Raw genomic sequence first — 12,320 nt, 5'->3', positions numbered from 1 at the left:
AAACATCCTCAAAATTACACGATATGTGGTAAATTCCCTTAAAAAGCACCTTTTTAAAGCTGCTTAATGTATTATGTTATACTCCTTTTTTCTATGAATCAAGTGTATCTAACAGACATATGTAAGTTATAAAGCACACCTGCACTTCATAAGTGACCACCTGTAAACACACCATCCAACTTATGAACTCACTGAAGCTACCCGTGTGCTACTCCCCACCCTCCCACCAGACAGAACCATTATCTTGAAATTTACTTTTGTCATTCCTTTGTTTTTGAATAGTTTGCACATAAGTCTATGCATTTAAACAATACATCATTTAGTTTCACTCGTGAGCTTTTTTCATTCAGTGTTATATTTCTAAGTTTCTTCAGTTCATTTTCTTTCACTGAGCAAAAGCACTTTCTAATTCACTTTTGATTACGTTAAATTACCTTAGATTTGACCAAAGTTCTAGAATCAAACAGAAACTTCAAATTATAGTTCAAAGTATAACACCAGAGACTTTGTAGTAGAGCAAATTCTTTTCCTCTCTTAAAAAAAAAAAAATTCCATTAGAGTGTAGCTTAGTAGCAAGGATAGACTTTGGAATCAGAAAGTCCTGATAAGAAGTCCAAGCCCTGTCAATTCCTAGCCATGCAATCTTAAGCTGGTTACTTAACCTCTCTGTGTCTCAGTATACTCATCAATAAAACAAAAATTAAAATATTGGTAACCTTAAAGCGTCACTAAGAACATTAAATGAGAATATGCATGTTAAAAAATGGCCTATTTCCTATTGCCTTGGCATACTAAACAATACCTGTTCAATATTAGCTATTATTGCTATTGTTGTCAGTGCATTTCCTCAACTCTAAGAAGCACATTTTTCTACAGCCCAACGTATCTGAAATTGTGACGCATCTTATAATTGATGCATATATTTACTGTGGTACTGTGTTGCAGCAGTTACTTTGTTTTTCCCCAATATCATATCATTATCTATGGTCTGTCTTCTAATAAACAATTCTTAACATCAAGGCAATACAGATTTATAAAATAAGATCTTTAAATACAGAAATCCTTCAAAATTTATAATCTGTGCCTTTGGAGATAATTATCACTATAATATGAATCTCTGTAACAGAATGACTTGCTATTATCAGTCAGCAAAGATAAAACTTCAAAACATTTTCCTTTGTCTAACTATGAAAAGTATTAGTTTTTAAAAAAACCTTTACGTAGGAAAAAATCCTTTAAGATTCCATAGGAAAGAGGATGCTAATTTGAAATAGAGAAAGTGGAAGTTACCTCCTTCAGCCTGTTTCAGACATTGTAAATACAATCTGCCTTATTCCTTCCACAGAGCAGTCTCTGCAGCCAATGGTTCTGGAAACACAAGGTGTAGAGTTTCACAAACTATTACTCACCTAGTCTGTTTCTCTAAATTAGATGCATTGACCTCAAACACTTTCTTGGCATCCCATTTTTGTTGGACTTCTTTCTCAATCTTCTTCAAGAAGTCCACTTTGGTTGTTCTTTTTCTTTCCTATTGGACACAAAAGAGATAGACTAATACACTCTATATTTCAGCAGACTTGCTTTAAAAAAAAGAAAAAAAAATTTGGGTTCACACAGAACTGAGCTGTTTATTGACAGATTAATTTTTCCATGGTTATCTTTAAATTTAAATGAGTAAGACTAAAAATTAGGGCTATCATGACCTGATAGGGTTATCCACTTCAGACGTCAAAGGGATGACTAAAGAATTACTTAAATACATAAAAAAGCTGTGAAATACTTGTTTTTAATTAGATACTACAATATAACACCGTTGTCAAATGTTCCTATTTAGTTAAAATAGATGAATACTTAGAAAAGCATAGGATGGTGCAGTGCCTGCTTGCCCAGCTGCAATTATGCCCACCAAAGGAGGATGGTGAGGCCTAATGGGTAGAGGCTGAGAGAAGATTAGTCATCTGCGTGTTCTTTTTTTCAAGGAAGCTGATGAAGAATTTCTCTCCAAAATGGTTAACAGGCTATTAATATGAAATTAAAATGAAACAGAACGGCAAACATGCCTCCAGCATATTGGATCTACCTGGCAACATTCCCATCATCCCTTATGCCACCCTTGGATGAAAATAAAAGGAAAAAACATACGTGATCACTCTAACTCTGAAAATGAAGAAGGATTAGAACTTCCCTCTCAGTATGTGACTCTGTGAAAAAGAATCAGCTACTAAAAGCACATGTGCTACAGCCGAGGTGGAACATGGGACTTATGTAACTGGCAACTGGGAAAGCTGGATACCAATGGACCATACACAACCTAATTCTGTTTTGAAAACTTAATATTAGTTTCTAGAATTTTATTTTCTTGTACAAAATTATCTGAACCGAAATTAGATTTTCTTCCCCTTCTTACAGGCTAACATTTCCAGATTCTGCAGCATTTTCAAATGAGAAAATACCCTGGTTCTACTTATACTGAATACCTTTACAACCTACAGGGCAAGTGACCTTGCCAAGTCATGTCATGTCTCCCTCTGTCCTTCCACCCAACTATTTAAAACATGCTTTCTACTCATATCACAGATATACTGGATTTTTAGACAGCTATTTTTAAAAATGGTTACACAAATTTGAAGTACTATGCAAACAGGACTTCTGTGCAATTAAAAAAAAAACCCTAAACTTACCACTATTTCTTCAATAACTATCTTAAATATACCTTGTGTATTATGTAATAAAAATAAGAGTACTAAAATTGGGTAAGATTCAGTACAAATCTACCATAGAGTTGTCAACTCTGTTTTACTATTTTCAGTTTTATATTTTTTTTCTTTCTTTCTTTTTCTTTTTTTTTTTTTGGCCATGCTATAGGGCTTGTGGGATCTTAGTTCCCTGACCAGGGATTGAACTCCAGCCTTCCCCACTGAAATCGCAGAGTCCTAACCACTGGACCGCCAGGGAATTCCTTTAGTTTTCTTTATTTTAAATCAAAGGATTTGATTAGTAAATCAAGTTTACTATTCCTTTTTATTTTTTTAAGCAAGTTTAAGATAGAAGAGGACAAGCAACAGAAAGATGAAATGTCAGCTTACAAGGGGAGGTGCAATGATGGATTAAAAGAACACTGCCACAAAGGCAGAGAGGAAATAAGAAAGAATTCCACATTTGAAAAGTCATGGACATAAGTTTCTCTAGTACCAAAGGAAAATAAAAATGACAAGTAAATTTTTTATTTCTATAAATCCTGACCAGATCGTAATTGCTGTGAGTAGAACTTATATCAAAACACAAATCTGACCAAGTCAATTCCTCTTCAGAGGTTCTCTACTGCTCTCTGGATAAAGTCCATACTTTAAACCTGGCACTCAAGGCCCTTCTTATCTCATCTTTGCCAGGCCCCTCCCTCTTCCCTCTCACCACCACTCCAGGCCTATTAAGCCACCTGCACTTTCCCAAGTGTGCCAAGCTCCCTCTCTCCCCTCTGGGCCTTTGTTCGAGCTATTCTCCCCGCCCTCATACCCCACCAATCTCTTTGCCTGGCTACCTCATCCTTCAGGTCCCAGCTGATCACCTGCCTTGATTCCCCAAGAGTGTATCAGGTACCATTCTTAATATATTCCTACCTACCAGTATTACCTCTATGATAGCACTAATCACGCAGTATCAGTATCAGTCTATCTTCCCCATAGGACTATAAGTTTGTTCACAGTGGGGACTGTGCCTCATTTCTCATTATATCCTCAATGTCTAAGCTTGTAGCAGCTCTCAAATATGTGTTGAACATTTAAAGATTTAAAAAGAGAAATGAGTAACACTGCCAGCTTTTGCATACCACGGCCATAACAAAATAACCTAAGACTAAGAACTGGGTTGCATATTTGAGTCAAGTTGCTAAGCAATTTGGACTCCTTCCCAAGAATTTCCATAAAACTAAATGTGGCTGCATAAGGAATTTCCTTCTCCAAGAAAGAATAAGGCCCTCCATCTATTCACTCTTTTCCATTCCTGCTACCAACCAACTTCACTTAGACCCTCAGCTCCTTGGCCCCCTCTTACTGCAAAATCCTCTTTTTAACAAGTAACCTGTAAGTTATAAGTAAGTCTCTCTATTCCTATACATGCTGACCCCTGTTTTCAATTTTAACATGCAAGAACTACCATTTGAAAAAAAGCTATGGCAGAGACGACAGTTTGCCTATGCGATATCCATTCCCTCCCTTTCTTACTCAGCAACAGACGCCCAACCTTACTTAGGGTAGTGCAGCAAAGGCAGTTAAGCATACTCTTCCATGGTTCCAGGAGAATTCACAGATTGGAGCTATGTGACTAGGTTCTGACAAAGGAGTTTTGAGCAGAAGAAAGTAAGTCACTTCCACCTGGCCCTTAAAACAGCCTGTACAACTCCTAATAGCCAACTTAATCTGTAGGTGGAACAGGCACACTGCCTAGGGCCCACAATACTTCTAGGGGCTCAACAAAATATTTTAATATCTTTTAGAATCATAAGAAAAAATTAAACTTTTGGATAGAAGAAAAATCTTTAATAGATAATATTAATATATCTGTCTTTATACAACACAGTTGTCAAAGATAATTTCTAATATATTTTTTTTTACAGAGGAAGCAGCCCACAAAGGCAAAATTATCTAAGGCCTCATGAAGCCTTGTTGTACCTCCTATCCTAGGGTCATGCGTCATATGAAATCCCACTGTATCATTAGTAAATTCCTCTTTCCTTTAACCAACTTGAGTTGGCTTCCACTGCATGCAACCAAATAATCTCTCATATTTACCCAACTGGGTTGTAAACTCCTGGCAGACAGCAACTTTTAGAACATTTATAGTCACCTCAGCACCACATCCAATGCTAATAGACACAGAAGTTACATGACAAATATTTTTTGCTTAAAAATGACATCAACCACCTATGAAAGCAACAGTCTTCACAAGTTACTTAGAACTATGTGTTTCTTTTCATTGTACTGAGCGTGCTAAATGCACAAAAGCTCTTCTTTGAGGTCTCTGCTTCTCAGAAAAACTTGTTCCTCAAAACTCAAAGGTCAATTGTAATGAAATCTGATATTGACCCCAGCATCAACTTGTTGTATAACTTTGAGCAAGTCACTTGATCAATCTGAGTCTCAATTTCTTCATTGGTTGCTCAACTAATCAATTGGTTTGCTGTTTTGTCTCATTTTGTTTCATTTTGTTTTGTTTTGGGCCGCACTGCTTGGTTTGCGCAATATTAGTTCCCTGACCAGGGATCGAACCCATGCCCTCAGCAGTGAAAGCACAGAGTCCTAACCACTGGACGGCCAGGAAATTCCCAACAATTGATCATTTTAACTAGTTAAAACGTTATTTAACAAGAGCAAAGTTCCTAAACTTTGGCCCTACTGACATTTGGGGCCAAATAATTCTTTGTTTTCAGGGGCTGTCATGGGCACCGCAAGATGTTTAGGAACATCCCTGGCTTCTACCCACTAGCTGCCAGTAGCATATCCCCAGTTGTGATAATCCAGAGTCTCCAGACCACATGTTCCCTGGGGGACAAAATCACCCCCAGTAACGAACCACTGAACTAGATAATAAACTTTTCCATATATTCATAGTATTCTGCAGTTCTTAAAACTTTTATGCACATTAACTTATTTGATCTTAACAACAACCCTAAGAGGTGGGCAACAATCGCCCTAAGAAGTGGGCAGACCAGCGATTACCATTTCAAAGATGATGAATCTAGGACTTCCCTGGTGGCGCAGTGGTTGAGAGTCCGCCTGCCGATGCAGGGGACACGAGTTCGTGCCCCGGTCCGGGAAGATCCCACATGCCGCGGAGCAGCTAGGCCCGTGAGCCATGGCCGCTAAGCCTGCACGTCCGGAGCCTGTGCTCCGCAACGGGAGAGGCCACAACAGTGAGAGGCCCGCGTACCGCAAAACAAAACAAAACAAAACAAAACAAAGATGATGAATCTGAAGCTCAGAGATCATTATGCCAGCAAATGGTCAGGCTGGACAAAAACCCTCATCTTCTGACTTTTATTTCTGCTTTCTCTTAGTACTCTGGCCATATCCTAGCACCACTGGCTGTAGAACTTAGACAAGATCCTTAACCTCTTTAAGCCTCCATTTCTCTATCTATAAAATGAGAATAATAATTATATCTACCTTGTACTATTATTATGAGGATTAAGAGATAATACGCATGAAGGACTTAGCATAGTGCCGGCCCCATGGTAAATGCTCAATAATGCTAACCATTATCACAGAGAGACAACTAGACATCACGTGTTTTTTATCAGATGTCAAAATGGCATTGTGGTTATGTTTTAAGAGAATATCTCATTATATTTTAAAAACTTACTGAAATATGTATGGATGAAATGATACAGCGCCTTCAGTTTGTTTAAAATGAATCCTGACAGGTGGTGGAGGAGGAGGTTCTGGGGAAGGTACGACTGAAACAAGATTGGCCCTGAACTGCCAATTATTGAAGTCGGGTGATGGGCACATGGAAGTACATAACACTATTATTTCTACTTTGTTCACTATTTAAATTTTCCAAATGAAAAATTTTAAAACAAAAAATTTAAAGTTGACTATTATCTTTATTACAACAAATCCCCAGGTCTAAGTCTGACATGTAACTAAAAGGTATTAAAACTGTCAAAACCGGGCTTCCCTGGTGGCGCAGTGGTTGAGAGTCCACTTGCCGATGCAGAGGACACGGGTTCGTGCCGCGGTCCGGGAAGATCCCACATGCCGTGGAGCGGCTGGGCCCGTGAGCCATAGCCACTGAGCCTGCGCGTCCGGAGCCTGTGCTCCTTAACGGGAAGAGGCCACAGCAGTGAGAGGTCCGCGTACCACAAAAAAAAAAAAAAAAGTTTAAAAAAAACCTCTATAAAATAAATATTCCTATGATATGAAGGAAATTACATTGCTTGCTCTTTACAAATACAATTATAATATAAAAACTAATTTTATATCCATGTTACTCCATGTTTATTATCTTATACTCTTTACTATTGGTAAGGTTTCTTCCAGAGTTAGAAAACTTTCATTACAGGAAGGTGCTTGCAAAAGAAATTTCCCCATAGTTTACAATTGCAAATAGTACAATAAATTAAGAGAATGAGCTCCAGAATGGGACCAAATGAATTAAAATTCTACTTCTTAGTAGATCTGATCTCACCCCCTCTATTCTATACTGCAACATCACTTTTCTCTATCAGTTTTCCCTTTCTACAGGACAATTTCCGTAAGCATACAACCACTATATAATTTCTCCTGTCCTTAAAAAAACAAACCAAAAACAAACAAACAAAAAAAACCTCTTTTAACCTTCATCTATTACCCCATTCCTATGCTCTCCTTTATAGAATTCTTCAGAAGAGTTGTTCATACTCATTATCTCCAGTCTCTCTCTTCCCATTCATTCTTGAACACACTCTTCAATCAGGACCTACGAGGCTTTATATGACCTACATCCACCCACCAATCAACCACCACCACCACTACCCCCCAACACACACACACACACGTCATCATCATCATCATCATCACCTCCCCCTGGATGACAGTCCTTTGCACATACAAACCCTCCTTGTTTTTCACTCCACTCACACTGTTGGCTCTGCCCGGAAATCTTTTCCTCCGTATAGCTGCATGGCTTGCTCCCTTACCTTCTGCCACAATGCCACCTCAGCAAAGCCTTTCTTGATCTACTCCTTCCCGATCTGTTTTTTTTGTTTATAGCACCTACCGGCACCTGACATATTTTACCACATACTTTAGAATGTAGCGCACACACACGTAAACACCATGAATGCAGAAATGTTTGTCTACTTTACAAAGAGGCGCTCAAAAACTTTTTGTTGAAAGGAGAAATCAATGTCACATACTCCTCTTTCTCCAAATCAGTTTTTAGAAACTTTGGTGAAATAACACACGTGACATGAACTAGTCTACAAAGTTAAAGATATCAGGGCCTCGCTCATCAGCTAGCAAGAAAAGGCACATCCTCACAACAGCCAAGCCTTAAACGTGGGAGGCAAGGCCTCCCCATTCTTTAGAAAAGGATTTCTTCCCTTCAGGACAGTGGCTACCACATGGGGCCCCTAGACTCTGGCGAAAGCAGGTAACCAGCCGGGTTCCAAGGCCTGGCCTAGCGGACCCTCTTCCCGCCAAAACTCACCGCCATGGCGCCGCCCGTCCGACTGTGCAAACCCACGACGGTGACTTCGGTGATCCCCCTCAAAGGAGTGGTTACAACCTTTCCCCTCCCTCTCTGCGAAGCCAGGCCTACCACGACACTAAAGCACACACTTCGCACCTGATGAGGCAATCACGGGCTCACTAATTAAGTACCTCCGGGGGCATCTCATAGCCTGCTGGGAATCGTAGTTCCCAGACCCCTAAACCCCACGTCCTACAGGCATCTATTGACTACATTTCCCAGAGGAAAACAGGTTACGGAAGTGCACCCGATAAGCCACTCAGAGGGGACCCGGTAGTGACGTCATGAGCATGTTGAACTACAAAGCCCATGATGCAGTTCGGTGTCGCAGACTGCCGCGAGTGCTCCCTGACCGACGTGGGGATAGCCGGTGTTCAACCTTTTCACCGTATGGAGCTGGTTTGGGTGTCTTGTCAGGATGCCAGAATGCAAGGTGTATTCGTCCTCAGTGACTGAGGTGCTAATTATGCGTTGCCGTTGTGCACAGATATTTATCACTGTCGGTGGCATTCAGAAGTCCAGAATTTAGACATTTTGTAGCCATTTATTAACAATCTCCATTTTATTAAAGGAGAGGCTGGAAGCCTTCCACCTGGTCCCAGTGCCAAGCTCAGACTGTTTCATCCGTGTCACCAACCAAGACTGAACTGTCTGAAGTACTAGTCACTAGCCACATTGTGGCTATTTAAATTAATTAAAATTAAGTAAAGTTTAAATTTTATTTCTTCAATCGCACTAGCCACTTTTCATGTGCTGGAAAGTCCACGTGCCTAGTTGTTACTATATCTCTGGACAGTGCGGATATAGAACATTTCCATCATCAAACAAAGATGTATTGAAAAGTGCTGATCCAAGACTTTCACTTTCTGGTGGTCAGATTAGTTACTCTCACATGCATTCCTTTATTAATTCAATAAATAATCATTAAGGATCTACAAAGCACTTGGAGGGGTGCAGGTGTGCCCAGCCCAGAAGTGTGTCTTCCTAATGGAATAGTGGGAAAAAAAATTTTAATAAAAATTTTAACAAAAATAAATTTTGAATTATATATGTGTAATATATATTGTATTTACATTTTTCAACAATTAGTTTTGAAATGTAAATTTAATGATGGCCTAACACAATGCCTGTCACGCGGTATGGGCTCAATAAAAATTTCTTGAATGAAAGGAAGTTAAGAATGAACCTTAGGTTATAGAGAACCTACCAGTGGCTCTCCTGCCTCCAGGCTCTTACACGTACAAATACTCCACATCATTTTCCACACTCTCTACCTATAGCTACTAACCATTTAGACATCACTTCCTGACAGCCCAAGTCTGGGTTGAATGTCTGTTCCTAAATATTCTCTGAAGCACCCCCTTCCTGCCCTCCCTTGGGAAATTTATCTCACTGAATTTTAATTGCCTGTTGATTTATCACTAGAGTTAAGCTCTATGATAGCAGAGGCTGCCTAGCACAGTGTCCGGCACATAGTAGGTGCCTTATAAGTATTTATTGAATGAATGAGAGAATCCTCATCATCCACAGTTCTTATAACTAGGGTTAGGCTTTCCTGTTCCAATTCTACCCTAACCAGTACTATTTGTCATCTTTGACTCATCAGCTTGCAATCCACGTTGGTTATTGAAATTATTCATACAACCAATATCTATTAAATACCTCCTATGAACATGACATAGACGTAAGGTATAGTAGGGAACAAGACAGACACTGCCCCTGCCCTCATGGGACTTACAGTCTAAAGTGCATGAGCCATTAAAGAAGAAAATAAACAAGTGATTGTGTGATGACAAATTATGAAAATTATGAAAAACCTATCTCCATGCCTCCAACTGCATTCTTTTTAATTTTCCTATTTAAGTGACAAATATATTTTTCAAGGGTCACTTGGTTTTCATTCATTCGACAAAAATTTAATTCACTTATACTATATACAAGGCACTATCCTAGATGCTGGAAATACAACTCTTGAACAAGACAAGTGCAGTCACCTCCTTCTAGTGGAAGAGGCAAACACTGAAGCTATGGGAGCGATGGGAGGCCATGGAAGGGTTTTAAGTAAGGAAGGGACATGGTCCCATTTGTGTTTCATAGAGATCTTTCTGAAGAAGGGTTGAAAGGGAGCAAAACTGGAAGCAGAAGGCTGTTGCAGTTGTCCAGGTGAGAGGTGACAGTAGTTTAGACTTTAGTGGTGACAGTAAAGGTAGAGAAAGGTAAACAGAGTCAAGAGGTATTTAGAAAATGAAAGTTATTACAGCTCAGTAATATGGCTTTTTAATTGGGAATCATTGATTCTTTGCTATGCCATGTGGATTACCCCCTCTAGATAAATGAAATTAGAAAGGTAGCATAGTGGATATTAGCTCAGGCTCTGAATCAGACCAAGTTCATCATTTACTACCTGAGTGACCTCAGGCAGTTCAATTAACCACTGTAAAATAAAGGTAATAATAGTAAGTACCTCATAGAGGATTAAAGAAATAATATGTATTTAGGTATAAACCCTGTATATATATGCCCAGCATATAGTAAGCACTTTAAAATGTCAGATATTTTTATTACTATTTTAGGAAAATTGATCTATAAACACTAATCTGAATCTGATTAAAATAGAAAAAGCTTACCTGCACCGCATAATAATCTCTTTCCTAGCCTAACTGAGCTAGTTATCACCATATAATTGTGTGGTATGCCTTCACCAATTATCAGACCATATTGTGCTCATTCTTTAAAATGCCACAACAGAACTCACTTCTGCCTTATTTTATTTTGTTTTTCTTCCAAACCCACCCCACCGGTCACTCTACTCAATTCAATTGAATCAGCATTTCTATATTCAGATGCATAAAGCTATAACTAGCTTTGGCTTGTCTCTGAGTCTCTTTATACTTGTTTTTCATGCATATTTACCTAGCTTCCCAACCTTTATATGACACAGTTCAAGGAAGGAATTGGGGGCATTTATTTTCATACTTGTTCCACAAACATGGCACTCAATAAATATAGTTGTCACTTCCCTATCCTATTAGACACCTTTTGTTTTTAAATGGGTTTTTTTTCCAACATTAGTGTTCTACCTTAACTTTTACGTTTCCTGAATGGTGAACAGTTTTGTTTTGTTTTTTTTTTATGACCTAGGCAATGAATATAAAGAGAAGGAGATCCTTCTAGGCTTTATGGACTTTAGCTGATCCCGGGGTTGCTCTATGTGCAGCCTCCGACAGTTACTGGGCAGCAGAGGAAGCGTGTGTGCAATGGCTGTGCTCACCGGCCTTGGAGTCAGATGCCGGGGTCTGACTTGAAGCTCTGTCCTGTGCTAGCTCTGCTCCTTCAACCTTGGGACTCTGGGTCCTCACATGTAAAATGTGTGTGATGATAGTACCTACTTCCTAGGCCTGCTGTGAAAATACAATGAGCTATACCAAGGAAGGTGATTAGCCCAATGTGTGGTTCATGGGCTAAATGCTCAAGAAAGATTAATCTAAAGAGAAAGAAAGAGAAGTGGTGAATACTGGAAGCCAGTTTGATCAGTGCTGTGGTCTGGTCTGAATGTTTGTGTCCTCACAAAATTCATATGTTGAAATCCTAATGCCCAAGGTGTTGGCATTAAGATTTGCGAGGAGCTTAGGTCAGGAGGATGAAGCCCTTTTGAAAGGGTTTAATGTTCTTATATAGGAGAACCCATAAGCTCCCTAACCCCTTGCACTTTGTGAGGATACAAAGAGGAGTGTTCGACCTGGAATGGGCCCCTCACCCGGCCATGCTTGGCACCCTGATCCTCAGACTTTAGCCTCCAGAACTATGAGAAATAAATTTCTGCTGTTTATCTGTGATATTTTGTTATAGAAGCCCGAACAGACTAAGACAGTCATTTAATTAATGGGAATTCTAAATCTGATTGACATGAACTAGGAACAAGTAGCCATATTAATTAGAGAGACTTTTATATTTAGACAGATGTAACCAAATTAGAGAAGTTGCACTTCTCAAGTACCAAATTTTTGAGAAACCCCTGTTGCCTAGATTTCTCCTAAAGTGGTGATACTTGTAATTCTTGGGAATTAGAAATCACTCACTCATACCATGCC

At 39.2% G+C, this 12,320-nt stretch overlaps 1 protein-coding gene across 2 annotated transcripts in view; it reads right to left on the bottom strand.

Annotated features, from left to right (window-relative positions):
* LARS1 (leucyl-tRNA synthetase 1) overlaps positions 1-8,355 on the bottom strand; it is a 68,311-nt gene extending 59,956 nt beyond the window's left edge. Inside the window, exons 1-2 of one of the 2 annotated variants that reach the window (XM_049708027.1) lie at positions 8,188-8,355; positions 1,410-1,528 (exon numbers count right to left, since the gene is read on the bottom strand). In XM_049708027.1, the coding sequence (XP_049563984.1) occupies positions 1,410-1,528; positions 8,188-8,193 (125 nt within the window). In that variant the 5' untranslated portion in view covers positions 8,194-8,355. Of the gene's footprint in view, positions 1-1,409; positions 1,529-5,714; positions 5,849-8,187 lie in introns of those variants that run through there. The other variant, XM_049708026.1, reaches the window with a different exon arrangement.
* Between the last annotated feature and the right edge of the window lie 3,965 nt (positions 8,356-12,320).

The sequence above is a fragment of the Orcinus orca genome, chromosome 3, assembly GCF_937001465.1.
Source record: "Orcinus orca chromosome 3, mOrcOrc1.1, whole genome shotgun sequence".
In the NCBI taxonomy this organism is placed as follows: domain Eukaryota; kingdom Metazoa; phylum Chordata; class Mammalia; order Artiodactyla; family Delphinidae; genus Orcinus; species Orcinus orca.
The sequence above is the reverse complement of the archived record's forward strand: the minus strand, read 5'-3'. Positions and strand labels throughout refer to the sequence as shown.